General features: G+C 34.8%; 1 protein-coding gene and 1 pseudogene across 2 annotated transcripts; one reads left to right on the forward strand and one right to left on the reverse strand.

The window, feature by feature from the left end:
* Nucleotides 1-2,096: 2,096 nt before the first annotated feature.
* On the forward strand, nucleotides 2,097-12,659 carry LOC143594774 (exocyst complex component SEC5B-like). Its single transcript, XM_077074009.1, has 21 exons — nucleotides 2,097-2,552; nucleotides 4,204-4,352; nucleotides 4,504-4,592; nucleotides 6,479-6,673; nucleotides 6,739-6,866; nucleotides 6,962-7,120; nucleotides 7,206-7,310; nucleotides 7,383-7,457; nucleotides 7,975-8,112; nucleotides 8,219-8,401; nucleotides 9,017-9,100; nucleotides 9,176-9,302; nucleotides 9,368-9,578; nucleotides 9,689-9,804; nucleotides 10,314-10,545; nucleotides 10,713-10,806; nucleotides 10,894-10,971; nucleotides 11,056-11,112; nucleotides 11,181-11,330; nucleotides 11,421-11,630; nucleotides 12,281-12,659. The coding sequence occupies exons 1-21, from the start codon at nucleotides 2,172-2,174 to the stop codon at nucleotides 12,500-12,502; spliced, it is 3,183 nt and encodes a 1,060-aa protein (XP_076930124.1). The 5' UTR covers nucleotides 2,097-2,171; the 3' UTR covers nucleotides 12,503-12,659.
* Nucleotides 12,660-12,757: 98 nt separating this feature from the next.
* LOC143594773 (sm-like protein LSM3A pseudogene) lies at nucleotides 12,758-13,256 on the reverse strand (annotated as a pseudogene). Its single transcript, XR_013146397.1, has 3 exons — nucleotides 13,140-13,256; nucleotides 12,984-13,073; nucleotides 12,758-12,904 (listed from the first exon to the last, which is right to left on the reverse strand). The product of XR_013146397.1 is annotated as a sm-like protein LSM3A pseudogene (transcript).
* Between the last annotated feature and the right edge of the window lie 4,969 nt (nucleotides 13,257-18,225).

Raw genomic sequence — 18,225 nt, forward strand, 5'->3', positions numbered from 1 at the left:
TTTCGATCTTGTGTGAAAGTTGCTCAAAACTTTTGTAGTCAATCATTTGCGTCGTCGTCCCTTGGCATGTGAATTCTTAAGTTAAATAATGTTGCATGATCTTCACATTAAAACTTCTATTGCTTCATTTGGTAAACAGATCAATTGTATCCATGACCCTATTGTGTTTCTCTGCATCAACAAGACTAACCAAACTACTTTTGATGGGTTAGTAAAATATAATCACATATCTTTTATACCTGAATATATGTTTTAACCCATTCTGATGTCTCATAACTGTACATATGCTGATAGATAAAATTAAAAAGAGATAAAAATTGTGTGTAATTAGCAAGACATATTAATGCGCATATGCATTTAATTATGGTACTTTTCGAACCAATAATGTTTTAAGATTTTGATAGGAAATGCAATAAAGTGCATTGTTAGACATCTTTTAACGTACTTAAATGACGAAATTTGTCTAGAGTCTCAACATCTTCTAGATGCACTTTGATTAATTTGTAAACATATATATACACTCGAACTGCAGGTCGAGCAATGATCATATCGCGTCAAGGTCTATAAAAAATTCTCCCTCTAAAAGCTTGACAATTTCTCTCGATGATGTGTACATCATCACTGTAAATTGTGACTATATGAACTTTTAAGAGTGGAATTTTGATAAAATAATGACCTATTAAATCCAACTTATCTATCTATTTATCAAAATATCTCTTGATTGCACGTACCACTCTCAATCCGACCATTTTAGTCCATACGTAATAAGCGTAACTCCACACATTTTTCAATTCGTCACAAACTTATTTCCATCATAACCAATTATTATGTGCAACCACTCCTCATGCGTTATGTTGCATAAACTTGCACATCATTAGGTACAATCTATTCTACATATGCATATTGGTGCACAAACATTACATCATTATGATGTTTAGGTTATTTTAGGTGTTGATAACCATATCAATAATTATTCATAACATAATCAATTTTGTTTCTCTTTTTTTCCTTTTAATATGAAAACTTTTTTTTAAATTCCGGTAATGTAACCGATCAAATTCGCATCGAGCACCGCCCCAACGCCTAGGTTTTACCGATTGTATAAATGTTGTTTTAAACATGTCATTTTTTGTATCATAAGTTCTACGAGTTTTTTTTATTGTTTTAGTTCCGGTATCGAATTGCTTCACTTGGCGACACCAGATTAGCCATTTAATATATTTTTTTGTTTATTTTATTTAAAACATTTTTTTATTTAAGACATTTTATGTTTGACGATTTAGTGTCAACATCATCCGTACCGGCCCGTTTTCGGCCGCAACACGCGGTTCTACTATCACTGCTGATATTCACCGAAGTCACGTTGGTGCGCGGCCACAACACGCGGGTTCTGTTTCTTTTTTTAAGATGTTAATAATTTGTTGTATTTGGGCGTTAACGAAGTTATTTTTTTTTGCTAAATACACCATCAGCCCGACACAATGCGCTGGGTGTCTTACCTAGTATATAAGATTAAAAACGATGGATCGGTGCCACAAAGATTTTTGTAGAATATTATGTTAGGCATTTTCTTTTGCCTTATATGTTTTCTTTTTTTGTTTATTTTATGGTTTATCCTTTTCTTTTACATATGTTAACGTAACGAATGTAACCAATACTAATACTTATTGATTTCTTGTTAATTCGTTACTACAAAGCCCATGTTTTACCCTTTTTTTCAATTTGACGACTTATTTTTTTTTGCTAATATTCGGTACCATAACGAACGTCACCGATACTGACAAAATTTGTGTTAACTCACCATCGCGAAACACGTGTTTTATCTGCCCGATAAACGTCATTTTAAATATGTTATTTTTTTATCACAACTTATATGAGTGTCACTCCTTTTTTAGTTAACGTAACGCATTCACGTCCACCTGCCACCACACTGCTCACATTTTATGAATACTCGGGTTTTATATCATACGCTATACAACCAATCTAATCCGTTTTACTTTTATTGTTTGGGTATGTCATAATGAACTTAACCGAGACCGAATTTAAGTAGCTGCTTGGCGTGACGGCTTGACTTTAGACGAAGAAGTCTGAACTTCACTCATATTCATTCACCCCCTGTAAAAGCTGAGATCCATATCTTGTTTCTTCGTGTTGTCAAATCTACCTTCGAAATGAGTTCCAGTGACGACGACGAGCTGTTACAGATGGCACTACGAGAACAGTCGCAGCGGGACGTCAACTACACGCGCCCATCCCAATCCAGATCCTCTAAGCCCGTAGTCAACTTCGTCCAACCTCCGTCAAACCACCACAGGTCCACCAAAAACCTTAACCCTACCACCGCCACCACCACGCAGCATCGCCGGAACGCCACCGAGGACGATGAGGACTCGGAGGTCGAGATGCTTAGTATATCCTCCGGAGATGAAGATGATTCGGTTGCTGATCGCAAGGTCGGGTCGAGGAATCGGGTCAGAGGTGGTGCGAAGCTGGATGATAAAGTTTGGGATGGGGACGAACCCGATAATTGGAAGCGAGTAGATGAAGCTGAGGTATGCGTTTTTTTTCGGTTTTGGTTTTGTCATTTGAGCTTGAAAATTACGCTCTGAATTAAAAAAAATTAGTGTAACTTGTAATATTTAAGCTGTGATTGATCAATTCAGTATTGAATTAGATATTATTATTAGTTGTTTGGTTGTATATTGAAATATTAGCCTTAATTTCTCATGTATGATGGAAACAATCTTCGCCGATGTATCACTGATATTCGGGTTATTGGTTCCTTGGTAAAATATCGCTGCAAAATATCAGTCCCGATATTGTCGGCGAAAATGAACGATGTTGGACCGATGCATCACCGATTTTCCTGACATCAATTTCTAAGTCTTAATCGTCAAGTTTTAGTGTTTTAAGTCTAAATCAGTTTCTACTTGCTACAATTGTTAGTGTTTTGTAAGTTGCAAAGGTTAATTTGTTACTGAATTGTTAGTGTTAAATTGCTATATATATAAATTCTGCATGATATTAAAATTACAGATATCTCGGTCATTGGCCGATATCCTATAATTTTCCGCATTAACTGCATAAACCTTGCTAGGGTTTTATTTCTTCAAGTATAGCAGCAATTGATATTAGGGTTTGCTGATTAACTTTATTAGGATGGTTTTTTTTTTCACTCAATATGCAATACTTTAGATGCCTTAAGATTTGGTCTTGAATTTTGGAATTGTGTTTAAAGTGAGTATGAAACACTAAGGGGATATTCCCAATCAAGTGTATTAAATTTTAAACATGGTAGTGGAAGTATGAATTGGTAGGATAATGCATTGATTTGATTTCATCTATGATCTAGTTGATGGATGGTGATATGAATCGTTATCTCACTAATTCAAATAAATGAATCCATATATTCGTTTAACCTTATCAACCAAATTGTTTGGATGAAATTTCAACTAATTTTAGTAAGCAGTAAATCTTGTTATAAAACATATGGTAAAACTCAATGCACCTTTGTTTGCATTGTACAAGTATATCATTCGTTTTATAGAAGTAAAACGTCTTTTGCAAATAAAGTTGTATCATGCTACCATTCTGTCTTTTACCTGTAGTGTACGGATCTTTAATAACGACTGAACTTTTGGTAGAAAAATTATCGACAGACTAGGATAAACATGTACTACAATTTAAAAATTAAAGAAAAAAATGTTTATCTAATTACCATAATTTTATTTGATCGTTTTACATTATAGTTTTTGTGTTTTCTGTTTTCTTCTAACTTTGATGTGGATTTTATTTTGAATGCTTTGAATCATGTTGTTTAACAGTTTCGGAGATACTAGTTAATTGATCAATTATGATACTAGTTAATTGATCAACTATAATACATACTCTTTTGGAACCAATTGATTTTTGATTTGGTTTTCAACGGTGGTATCTTCAAAGTATAGAACAATATTCAAACACATGTTGATTTTCTTGCTATATCATTAATATTATATCATAAAATATACTTGTTACCATAGAATTTGAGATGATATATCTTACAGTCTTGTATGGCACAACTAGAAGGCTGCTAATTATGTGGTAATAAGTGCCTCAGGCAACAAAGGTTTCATCAAAAGTTTACTCTTTTAGTTTTGAGACACAGTTTTTATTTAATTTTGGACAACAATTAAACTATCTAAAGTGTTCTTGTTGTGACAGCTTGGCAGAAGGGTTCGGGACATGAGAGAGACTAGAACAGTTCCCACAACACAAAAGTTTGAGAAGAAACCATCAGTAGCGATAAAGGGGCTTAATAATTTACAGTCTTTTTCACGCGTTATGGAACTTGTAGATCCTCTAGGACTTGGGTAAATATTCATTTTGTTATCTAACTGTTACCTAAATGGTATTATTTACTGTAAAGAGTGACATTAGATCTCTTGTGCCGTTCTTTTTCCAATCCGTGGTTCATGATTTTCAGCTAATTGTTATATTACCTATGGTTATTGTTTATAACAGGGTTATAGACACCAGAACCTTGAGGCTGGTCAATGAATATGCAACAAGTTCTCCAGCCAACTCTGACAAAGTAGACCCTGATATGCGAGGTATAAATTGATTCAAATGTTTTACTGTTTCATGTACATATCTTATTTTTTGAACAATGGGGTAACTTTGTAGAATACTAATCAAGTTTCAAAAGTGTTCCAATTAAGTCACTCACCTTCCATATTTTATTAAATTACATGTTTTAACATGTTTTTTTATCATGTTTTGTTTCTGTTTTAATGAGAAATCTTTTTATCTATTTTTTTATGTTGATATGGAGTAGTAACGTGAATTTTATTTTTTATTTTTAGTATAATCGGGTTTTTTAAAAATTTGTTAAATATAACTGCATATATTGCAAATCCCGCCCCCCACATGTTCTCCACCATTGCTTTCTAGACGAAAAAAATCCGATGAGGCTCGATTTAAAGATTTAGTGACCCGGTTTGGAGAAAAATTGCATGAGTGACCTAATTGGAACACTTTTGAAACCTGGTTATTATTCCGTGACATATTCCCTTGAAGGGCATTTGATATAGTTACAAGTAGATATGATCTCATGCAATCACGCTCTCATGTATATTTGGTTAATATGTATATGTGGTTGACTAGTTGTAGTGGAAATGTGGAATATGGTGATGTATATAACTTTTAGGGCTTTTTCTTACATTTGTGGATCAAATCGAATAAGTTACATATGAAGTAAGAATATCTTAATCATTGGTGTTGCTTAAACAACCAAGGTTGATTTTTTAATAATATATGTGGCATTCAAATCAACATAGAATATGTATAAGGGTGGTTAGGATGAGGTTAGGCATGCATGTAAATAAACCGAACGAGAAGTGAATTGTTCGTGAACCGTTTGGCAGGAAGTTTGGTATTTTTGTTTATTAAATAAACGAACTGTTGTGAACAAAATTTGTGTTCTTATAGCTAAACGAACAAACATGAACATGTCTCATTCGTTCATTTATATATGTTAGTGTTGTAAAACTCGCTAGGCGCTAGTCGGCCGATGGGTTACCGACTCAAATTAGAATTTTTATATTTATTTTTTTCAAAAATTATACACACACACACACACACACACACATATATATATATAAATAATTTTGAAAAGTTACATATAAAAGTCCACATAAGTACTTCAAAGTTCACATAGTATAGTTCAAACATAAACAATTAAAAATGTAAACATAACAAATCAATGAGAAAAACCAATAACTGGGGTTAACGGGTTAAAGCCAAGGTTCAATTGCCTTTCCAAAAAAAAATCAAGGTTTGATTTGGGCCGACCTGGACCGACTACCGAATAATGCCCATGACTAGCGATTAATCCTGATTTTTACAACATTGATGTACATTTATCTTCTTTTGTGTACGTTCATTTATTTACATAGGCATTTAAAAATTTTCGACCCACAGCAATTTAGTCTAGTTTTAGTAATTTTGTAGGCCCAACATATTTATGCTCATGATTACTGCTAATTGGTGTTCACTTGGTTATATCAGCTCATCTATAATCAGTTTTGCTCATTCGTTTACATTCGTGAACCGTTTGTTTATTCTATTAACAACAAACATAAAAGTACACGAACAAATTCGTTTTCTTAAAAAACCAACACCGACAAGAAAACCCTATTCGCTCAAAGTTAAATGAACGAAACGAACACAACTATGCTCTGTTTGTTTACAGGCCTAAGGTTAGGTGACCTTTAGAATTACACTTCTATTTGGCACTAAATGGTGTCTTTTTTGCATGCATTTGTCATGTGAATGTTGATTTTTGCTGGATTTGCATAAGAAGCATGAACGAAATTAGAAAATGAATGATTGCTTCAGAATAGTAGGTGGTTGATAGTTTTCTTCAGCAATGGTAAAAAATGAAGCTTGCTTTTTTTGCAGCTTTATACTAACAAAACGTCTTAACATGAATGCACAGAGAAGTTGATGTATTACTCTGAGAAATTTGATCCAAAGTTATTTCTATCCCGAGTGCACCGAGACACCCCTGCAGCTGATTTAGAGGCCGGTGCTATGGCTTTAAAAACAGATCTCAAAGGACGGACTCAACAGAGAAAACAACTGGTCAAAGAAAACTTTGACTGCTTTGTCTCTTGCAAAACAACCATTGATGGTATGTACTAATGACTGAGGGCGTAATGGTCATTATGCATAGTGATGAATGTTTATATGTTACAGATATTGAGTCAAAACTGAGAAGAATAGAAGAAGATCCGGAAGGATGTGGGACCTCACATTTATATAGTTCCATCCAAGGAGTTACTTCTGTGGCTAATCGTGCTTTCGCACCTTTACTTGAAAGACAGGTTTTTAACATTTTAACTTGGATTTAATATTTAATTTTGAGGAAAAGTTTAAAAGTTTTAATTTGATAACTTGTGTTTTTATTTTTTATTTTTAGGCTCAAGCAGAAAAGATTAGGTCAGTTCAAGGAATGCTTCAGAGGTTTCGTACATTATTTAACTTGCCGAGTGCGATTCGTGGCAATATTAGTAAGGGAGAGTATGACCTGGCAGTCAGAGAGTACAGGAAAGCAAAGTCAATTGTTCTTCCTTCTCATGTACAATAACTAAACTTAATCTCTTTTTATATTCATGTTTGTAGTTTTATTATAATATTGTGTTGTCGTCTTTTGTAATGTATAGGTTGGTATATTGAAACGTGTTCTTGAGGAGGTTGAAAAGGTTATGCAAGAGTTCAAAGGCATGCTTTATCGGTCTATAGAAGATCCACAGATTGACTTAACAAATGTAAGGACAATACATATTCATATACCAATAAAATCAAGTTTTGTAATGATGTTTCTTCGATGTTTATTGTAGCTTGAAAATGTTGTGAGGCTTTTACTGGAGCTGGAACCTGAGTCAGATCCTGTTTGTCATTATCTAAATATACAGGTGAGAAGCTAATACAAAAATTATAGCTTCATTTTAATCACATGAGCAAATTTTACATTTGTATACGTACATATATCTACACATCCACGCACATATAGGGCTGTTTAAAAAGCTCGTGGCTCTCACTCGACAATAGCTTGCTTGAAATCGGCTCAGCTTGTAATTGAGCCGAGCCCAAGCCAAGGTAAGCTCGGTTTGGTAGCTCACTTGTTAGGCTTGTTTAGCTGGCTTGTTTGTATTTAAAACCCAAAGTTTTTATTCATCAATATCTTTGTAAAAACTTAAAACTAATTTTATGTTAATAATAGACGAGCCAGCTCGAGCCCAACATTTCAGCTTGAGCCGAGCTGGCTCGTTTCAGATTGTAAGTAAATGAGCCGAGCCGGCTTGATTCGGTTTGTAAATGAGCCAAGCACGAGCCCATTCTGGCTTGGCTCGTTTACAGCCCTATGTATATGCATACACACACACACACGTGTAAATGCTTTAATTTTCTTGTTTTATGTGTACATATCAGAATCATAGGATCCGAGGTTTGCTTGAGAAGTGCACTTTTGATCATGAAACAAGGATAGAGAATTTGCAAAATGAGCTACATGAGAAAGCACTATCTGATGAAAAGTGGAGGAGAATCCAGAATGATTTAAACGAATCTGTGAGCACTTCTTTTTTTCTTTTTAATTTACAAAACACATATTATCTCTGCTCACCACTATAAATCTTAAACCTTATTTAATTTCAACTTTGTGTACTTTCTACAGGGTGCTTTTGATATGCCTATGGATGACTTATTAATATCAAATTCACAACCAAAAGATTCAGGTTCTGAAGAACTTGATGCTCTTCTTGGAAGATACATACGAAGATTAACTGCTGTTATTGTTCATCACATACCAGCCTTCTGGAAGGTTGCACTTTCTGTTTCAAGTGGCAAATTTGCTAAGGTAATTAATTATTTTCAAACTTCTAGATAGGCTTGTAAACAAGCCGATCAAACATGAATGGATCATGTTCTTGTTCCGTTCATTTAACTTTGCCCGAACACGAAAATTTAAACAAACAGGGTTTTTTTTGTTCATGTTCAAAATGAACATGTTTGTGTTTGTTTATATTCGTTCGCTAACAGTTAAATGAACGGTTCACAAATATAACTGAACATAACCATGCTAGGACTAGTTAAAAGTGGCGTGAAGAACAATGTGTTGGGCCTAAAAGATTATTAAAATCGCAGTAACTTGCAATGGGCCCTAAAACATAATGAATATATTAACAAGCGTAAACACACGAGCTTAAACAAACGTAAACCAACAAACACAAATGAACGTGAACTACCGGATAACGAATTTAAATGAACGAACTTAGATGTAGGCTCAAGAACGAGAAAGGTGTTCATACTTGTTCGTTTAACTTTAACCAAATGAACAAAATTTTATGTTGATGTTCATTCACTTAACGAACATAAACAAACTCCCCGCCGAACAGTTCGGTTCGTTTACAGGCCTACTTTTAGAGTAAATATATTATTTACTCTATTATATTGATACATCTTTCATTAACAGGCGGGAGACGAAAAGTATTCAACTCACTCTCTTGATGAAGTGTCGGGAATGATACAGAACACTATATCTGCTTATGAATCAAAGGTGCGTATTCTTTTATGAGAACTTTGTAATTCAAGATTCTTTTGTGAATCATTTCTTATGCTACTTGATTCTTAGGTCCACAACACATTTCTTGATCTTGGTGAGTCGAATATTCTTCGACCATACATGAGTGATGCAATAACAGATATATCTAAAGCATGCGAAGCTTTTGAAGCAAAAGAAGCAGCACCTTCGGTTGCAGGTATGTTGACTTATTTACTTTATTGTCTCTCGGTGTATCTTTATTTGTCGATTTCTTGATAACAGTTGCGGCTTTGCGTACGCTTCAATATGAGATCACAAAAACTTACATACAAAGGCTTAGTTCATGGATGAGGTCATCAACTGAAGAGATATCAAGAAACGAATTGTGGGTCCCGGTTTCTGTTCTAGAAAGAAACAAATCTCCGTACACGATTTCTCACTTGCCTTTAGCGTTCCGTTCGGTTATGGTCACTGCAATGAATCAGATAGATACGTAAGTAAAACATTTTTCTTGACAAGTCTAACTCACACCTGGAGAAAGTACAATATCAAAAGCACATTGTACAACAGTTATTCAAATGATGTGGCAACTTTATTTTCCAGGATGATGCAGTCTTTAGGGAATGAAGCAACAAAATCAGAAGATGCGTTTGTACTCTTTCAAGAAACTCAAGAATCTGTTAGGGTTTCATTTTTGAACTGTTTGCTCGATTTTGCTGGTATGTAGAGGGTCGTTATCATGTTTTTTATGTGTTCTCCGTTAGCTTATGATTAGAGGTGGTAAAATGGTTTGAGTCTAGCTGTATGGGCTAATGGGTATATCTGGGTATGGTTCATGTTGATCTGAAACATATTTCGTTAAAAGGTTTTGAACTTTATGTTAATAATGAGTGTGTCAACCACTCGACCTATAATTGCCAGAGTTACATTATTTGTACAATAATCTTAGTTTTTTAAGTGATTTGATTTAGAAGGGTAACTTAGGCCTCTAAACGAACCGGACTTTCAGTAAACCATTTGGCGGGAAGCTCGTTAATGTTTGTTTGTTTAAGGATACACTTTGGGCGACTTTTTCCCTTTTGATCGATTTGACTTTTATATGCTATTATTTTAATTACTCAGTTGACCGGTTAGAAATGGAACATAATCTGAATCGACCCATTAATAAGTAAATTGATTAAAACGGACACCTGTACTTATTACCAATCCTATTTGTGCACATGATTAGGTCACTTGGAGCAGATTGGAAGTGAGCTCGGTCAGAACATATCAAATAAAGAAAACGAAAATTCATTATTTCAAAACGGATATTCTGAAGAAATTTCATTTGAACCACTTCCTGGAAGTATTACTAATCCACACCAACAGCTGTTGATGGTGTTGAGTAACCTTGGATTTTGCAAAGATGATCTTTCTCGTGAAATGCATCATAAATATAAACACATCTGGATGCAGCCAAGGTATTAATGTTGGAAATAACATATTGTTATAATGTTGTCAAAATGGTTTTCGTCAAAATGGTTTTCACCTCAACAACTATGTTTGTGATTATCTCAAAAATAGATATCTAGGGAATGTAAATAGTAAATGCCACATCAGCACTATCGAAAGCATCTAAATTTTGCAGGGGAAAAGATGAGGTGGACAATGACGTGGATGATCTAGTTAGGTCTTTCTCTGGTATTGAAGAGAAAGTTCTTGCACAGTATACAATGGCAAAGGTTCATTATTTGAATTTAATATATGTTTTTCACATAACCGTAAATATTATATCTGCTCGGTAATAAGTATTTCTGTATATTTTTCAGGCAAACAACATTAGAACTGCTGCTGTTAACTATTTATTGGATGCTGGAGTACAGTGGGGAGCAGTACCTGCAGTTAAAGTAATAACCTTTTAATTAATATAAGTCCAATTTATGCTTTTATTTATGTTTTAACTGTAAAATTAATATTGACATTAATTGCAGTGTGTGCGTGATGCTTCTGTGGAGTTGCTACACACACTTGTAGCAGTGCATGCAGAGGTATTTTCACTCATATTTTTGACACTGTTTCTGGTCAACTCAGGCTGACCCGTTAATCTTGATTTCAGGTATCTGGTGGTTGTAAGCCTTTACTCGACAAGATACTTGGAACTCTTGTTGAAGGTTTAATGGACACATTACTCAGTCTTTTTCATGAACATAAAGAAACTGATATAAGAATATTGGATGCAAATGGTTTCTGCCAGCTCATGCTTGAGGTAAACTAATGTTACATGCAATTATAGGATTGTGTTTTTATAATAATTATTTTGGGATTTGAAAATTGAAATTGTTCTTGTGTTTTGCAGCTTGGATACTTTGAGACCATATTAAACCAGTATTTCACATCTGAAGTGAGTGAATCTTTAAGGTCATTACAAGGGGCAATATTGGAAAAAGCCACCGAGAGCTCGTCTGACCCCAGTGATACTCCAAAACACCGCCGCCGTGCAACTCGTGGAAGTGATGATTTAGTTGGAGATGATAAACAGGGGACCGTATCACCTGATGAGCTTATTGTAAGTCGCTCGTATCTCTACATATATATTGCTTTTATAAATAATGTCAACTTTTTTATTAAATTTCATTTAAATTTTTTTGTGGTTTGCCACTTAGCCCTTAATTGCCAGTTACATCATGTGTTTAAATATTTTGCCTGAGGCACTCTGTGCTTTCCGGATCTTGCCATTTTAGTCCGAATCACTAGCTTGGTGTTTTTCGGACATTTTAGTCTTTTTACTTGGGTATAACTTATTAATGCAGGGGTTATGATATTTAAATAATATAATTTTTTGATTTATATAATGTTAAATTACAAATATATATTATATACATATATATGATTGTAGTAGGGCCTACCTTTTTTTCAAATTAAAAAATATTTTACATTTTTATATAATGTATGCATTGAAAGATAGTACATGCATTAATAACTTGTACCTAAGTTAAAAAGAGTAAAATACCCTTCAACTTAGCTGAAAAGTTGGATGGAGCTAGTCAGTGGCAACAAAATGCAAACCACAATGTTTCTGTAGCAAAATTTTGAAAAAATGATGTAACTGGAAAATTAAGGCAAACCATAGGGACTACGTTTGAAATGGCTGAATTCTTGTTTTTTGTTTTGTTTTTGTTACTAAAGTTGACTGTATATTCGATATGTTGTTTTTAGGCACTGGCCCAACAGTGTAGCAACGAGCTACTGCAATTAGAGCTCAAGAGGACTCGAGTCAACACTGCATGTTTTGTGGAGTCGCTTCCGTTGGATCCGATTGTTCCCACAACGGTTAAAGCAGTGGCGGGTTATGGCTCGTTTAGAGACTCGCCAGGCAGGAGCTTTGGGGCGAAGCAAACAGTTGGGTCACCGAGTTTTTCAAGGCCCAGAAGGAGATAAGATATGTGCTCATGATCCAGTTGTTGAGTTAATAATAACAATAATAATATGTAATATTGAAAACATGAGGTGAGTTGCAATTGTGTGTATCTAGATTTATAAGTAATTACCAATTTTTTTGAATTGTGGTTGTAATTTTCAACTCTTTTTGTTGTACATGCTTGGCTGCTATCGATATATAATATTCATTTATTAAGTTTAGTAGTCTCTTCCTCTTTCCATGGATAAAAAACCACCATCCATTACAAAAGAATCCTACAAACTTGTTAATTGTCCTAAACATGTAAGGAAACATGATTTGTAACAGCAATTGAATAGTAGCGGTTTAAAAATGAGTGGAGGAGAAACCAAAATGACACCGTCTCCTCTAACAAAAAGAAATGGAAGGGTTCGCCTTGTGCTCTGCAAGCAAAACAACCCAACAAAGTTAAAACAAGTAGACAAAAAAGAAGATAAGTGATAAGGGGAAAAGTAGAGTTACCCTGAGAAGATAAGTTTCATCATCAATCTCAACGGTTGTTACAATCTCTTCAACATCCCCAAGAATCATGTTCAAATGCTGATCATAAGCCTGCAAATACTAATAAATATAGGGTAATTTGAAAGCCCAAATTATAATTATGTAAAAAAGTAATACATGTAGGTTGGCGCGTAGCTGACGGTCAGAACGAAGCTTAACGTAGATACGTTCGTCAAGACTGAGCCTGATCAGATCCAAATGCTCCTTCACTGCACTCTCCTCTTCCCTACCCATCTTCCTTCTTCCTTCTTCTGATAGATAATAACTAGTAATTTATCACCGCGCGTTGCGGCGGGAATTCGAACAATATCTACTCAATAAATTACAGTGTCGATATGTTACACGAAACTCAGTATAGCAATCGAAAGAGAAAAACCACCCAAAAGAATAAAGTTGTGATATATGCCACGATAAAAAAAATAAAGCATACCTTATTTATATTTCAAAAAAAAAACAAAAAAGAATACTAAAAAAAATAAAATCCTAGTATATCAAAAATATCTTGACACGTGTTCGGTTTGTGAAAAAGCTGAGACCAAATAAAAAGAATAATTAAGCACAGACAAACAAAAATGAATTAAACTAAAGCCATAAGAAAACAAATACTTAATTAACGACAAACAACAAAAATTAAATAAAAGCTTGACAACACTCATCGACCAACTGTGCCAATTCCGTTTGCTATCATATATAGCTAGAAGTTGCCATCGGCGCGTTTTGTCGGTTTCTTTTAAAACTAACAATAGAAATAGAAATTGAGCGCTACTTTACCACATCACCTTATTTTTATGTTGCTTGATTTAATGGAATATATAAATACATACATCTAAAAAAGAATTAGTATGAAATATATAAATACATAAACCTTAAAAACAATTAAAAAAAACCTTAAAACCGGCCAAGGATAGATTTGAACTCTAGACATGTGGTTTATAACATTAAAGCCACACCACCAAACCAGCTTCCATTTTGTGATAAGTTGCAGTCTAAAATCAATAAATCCTAAAGTAATATCAAGAATATAAAAAAAAGGAATCAGTGGTTGTCACATGGTAGCCACTTATTGGACATCCACTAAAGTACTGTAGCTATACGTTTCCTTTAATATATAGGGTAATATTATTATTATAAAACCTCAAGTAAAGTAAGAGAAAATTCCAATTTGACTCCCTAAGACATATCGTCGGGAGATGGAATAGCCCCTGAAAACGAAATTGCGCATTATGGACGTTTGTCATATTGGGCGGGGTAATCTGTGCCCTTCCGTCAATTGACCAAGCATTGACCTGTAAAAAATGTTGAAATTACGTTTTTACCCCTAAGCCTTTAATTCATTTTAAAAATAGTCACCCAAAACCAAGTGAATGTCAGGATTCGAACCCAAGACCTCCGGTTTAACAATCCACCAAAACAACCAATTGAACTAAGTTAGCGTTTGGTATAGCTATACAACCTAAACTATATATTATCATTTTTATCACTTCATCTTCCTCAATTATAATTAGAGTTCCTAAGTTTATATTCCACAAAATTAATTAACACTATAAGTTTTAATTCCGATGATTCACCACCTGCTGTCAAAGATTCTTTCATCCCACCATACTCTCTCTCTCTTCAAATCCCCATATTCATTCCCCCTAATTTCTTCATGATTCTGGGCATTATTTTTTAATCCAGTTTAGTTGAAATTATTATTATTATTAATAAATTCATGGGTTGTGTAGGTTCCAAGCCGGAGGACTCGCCGTCGGTTGATTTATGCAGAAAAATATGTCACTTTCTCGACGAAGCAATTCACCAACGTTACGTTCTTTCTGAAGCTCACTTAGCCTACTTTCATTCCCTTAAATCCCTCGGCGATTCCTTACACCGGTTCTTTGATCTTCATTCCGGCGACGGCGGAACATCTCCGGTGATCAACCTTCCGGCTAAGAAAAAGGGAGACGTTTCTGGCTCTCCGTCGCCGGTGGTGGGTCACCGGTGGTCGAATTCCGGGTCGGGTCATATTCACTTTCATTTAGATTCCGATGACTCTTTGCATTTACACTCTGAGCACGGCGGCGCGTCTCCGCCGCGTGCGTACGGTAATTTTAGTTATTCCGATCAGAATGAGTTGGGTTATGCTTATCCTCCGGCGGGTTATCCCGCAGACGGTTAGACGGTTAATTACATGAAGAAGCAAACGACGTCGTCTGTTATGTACCAGCAGAGGCCCATGAATTAGACAATTAATGATGTTATGCTGCTGTTTTACGATGATGATGATGATGATTATTATTATTATATTTATTATTTATTAGAAGATTACTAAAATACCAACAGTCAACTGATGGTGGGAGTCAGAAAAACCCGTCAGAGAAATACAGGTGTGCAACATGCGCAAATTAGTTTTCAAGGGCTATTTCGTCTCTCGACGATATATTTCAGGGAGTCAAATTGGAATTTTCTCGTAAAGTAAAGGCCATTCAATTCTTAGATATTTTTAAAAACTTCATTATTAAAAAAGTTATTATAAGCTAAAAAAACAAGATCTACTATTATAATAAAGGGATTAATCCATAGAGTAGTAACCAAGTTTCAACTTTGTTCCAATTAGGTCACTCATACTTTTTATTGTTCCAATTAGGTTATTTTACCTTCCTATAATGTTCTAATCCTAGGTTTTTTTTACCTATTGAAGAGGTAAAATGATGACATGTCATTTTTGTTAAATGTTGCTGTGTCAATTAGCATTAGAATTTTATAATTGAAATTGTAAATTATGATTTGACTTTTGATTTAACAATACAACTCTGGTCGCCCCCTTCGCCAACTCCGGCCACCCTCTCCGACAACTCCGGTCACCCTCTCCACCAACTCCGGCCACCCACTCCACGAACTCCGGCCACCTCTCTACCAACTCCGGCCACCCCTCCGACAACTTTGGTCACCCTCTCCACCAACTCCGGCTACTCCCTCCACAAACTCCGGCCACAAGATGTCGATCCGTTCCAAAATTCCATACCAGATTGATGTGGGAAGAAATTTGGGCTTTTTTTACATAATTTCTCAAAAAAAAGGGCACCAAGTTGAAGTTGGAAGTAGCCTACGACGGTGGTCGTCGGCACATGGTGTTGTTCTTGGTACAGTAGAGTACAAGAGTAGTTATACAAACAGAAAGTATGAGCGCGGTGGGGCTAAGACTGATACGAGTTGTCGGAGCCCGGTGGTGTTGGAGATGGTTTGGTTGCCGGAGAAGCTGATCTAGGGTTTGGGTTATGGTAGAGAGAGAGAGAGAGAGAGAGAGTAAAAAAATGAAACTTTGTGTGTATAGATAGCATATGGGTAGAAAAAAGAAAAAATAAGTTACACATTAATCAATTAAATTTAGATCCAGTTTGTAAAGCTGATAGAAACGATCCATATCTTTGAACTTCATATCTAAAAGAAGTTTATTAATTAACTTTGGAAATCACATATTTTGATGGACAGTACACTACCCTTAGTTTTCGAGCATGTAAATTAGTATTATTTTTTTCAATTTTATTAGAATAATCCACTAGACCACGCCCAACATGTATTTTCCTTTTTACATGTTCTTGAAGTTTATGACATACGGCATATAATTCTGATTTATCTGTTATAAAAAGGTTACATGTATTTAACGGTACGTATATTATAATGTGCGTAAATTAGTCTTAGGAGCTCGCTTGTTTATTATTTACGTACCTCAGCTGCAAGTTGCATATGGGCCGCTGAAAAATCAACAGCTGCTACAACATAAACTGTGACGATGCTGATGGTCGGCCATCAAAGACACGAAGATGCGTTTGGTTTTGCGTTTAATGCGGCAATAGAGTTCGTAAGAGGTGTTGTTATTGTCAGCTGAAAAGCACATCGAGGGAACATGCGATGATTTCGGTTGCCGCTTACAACGTCACGGAGTGGAGGTAACAAGAGTGATGTTTGTTTTGGTTAAAAGGGAACGGTCGGAGTGACCCGCCGAGTTGGGTGGGTTTTGCATGTCTTGACTTTGTTGTTGTAACCAAAGTCTTAACAAGGAAACTAAAGAAGCATGAGAGCAAGTTAGGATGCTTGGTTAGATTAAGCCTAGGATTTATAATTCAAAATATCTACTGAGGCGGTGCCACTATTTAATAGATGGTCTCCAATTATAGTTTTTGTTATTTGATTTGAAATGTTACACTAAAAATAAATTCTTGTAGGAGAAAAATAATAGATGGATCCCCTAGAATAATTTTCTTTTGCTTCAAGAGTTAGCAAATGCTACATGGAACGAGTAGATTTGAAAGTATCATATCTTTGTCCAATCAAATCAAACATATCCTTATCATTATTTTATTTAATAAATTATTAATTAATTTATAACTTTGTTGTGTTGTTTTTTTTTCATATGCGTATTTTTTTAATTATTTACATGGGTATATATAGTATTATATATATATATATGTATATATATAAATGATGATTATTTAATTATCCGGTTATTTCATCTTTCCTCTATAATTATTTTTTTACGGCACAATCAATATGTATATTGTTCCATCTTTCCATTTAAACAATGTTAAAAAATGAGTCAATCCCGCTGCGGAGCGTGGGTGTAAAACACTAGTTATAGTTAAAAACTAACTACCATTTAGACCCCCCTGCGAAACCATATTCGGATAAGTTATGATATTAGTAGTTGCGACATGGCAAGTCAATGGTGATCAAAACTAATTAAGAAAGGATTACCTAGTAATACTTGTTTTACATTATATGACATGGCCTTTTCAACAAAACCAATTAACAAAATTGTTAACCAAGACCTACCAAAACTAATTGAGGAAAAAATAAAAGCTATGCCTGTCAACAAAGTTGCACTTGAATCACCCCTAACTACCCTTTTTTATCTTGGTCTATGAAAACTTGTCTTGCTAAAGTAGTTGCCAAACCAAAACTTAGCACCACCCTATGAAAAGTTGTGACACCATGGCTTCTGACGTGCCTTGATCTCGGCGACTCTGATGCTTGTCATTTTTTTTAAATGCAAGCATCTTGTAAGTCAATGTTAAATGTATCCTGTAATAGGTAAAGAATGGTGTAAGTAATGTTAATAGACCTATGACTATTGAAGAGAGTTGAGTGTTTAATTATTCACGATGATAGTATATGATCTGTGTAACTATTGTTCATCAAAATAACATCTTTGAATTCATAAAGT

Source organism: Bidens hawaiensis, unplaced genomic scaffold (assembly GCF_021521415.1).
Source record: "Bidens hawaiensis isolate Kalapana, Puna unplaced genomic scaffold, B.hawaiensis_p1.1 tig00044202_1, whole genome shotgun sequence".
Classification (NCBI taxonomy): domain Eukaryota; kingdom Viridiplantae; phylum Streptophyta; class Magnoliopsida; order Asterales; family Asteraceae; genus Bidens; species Bidens hawaiensis.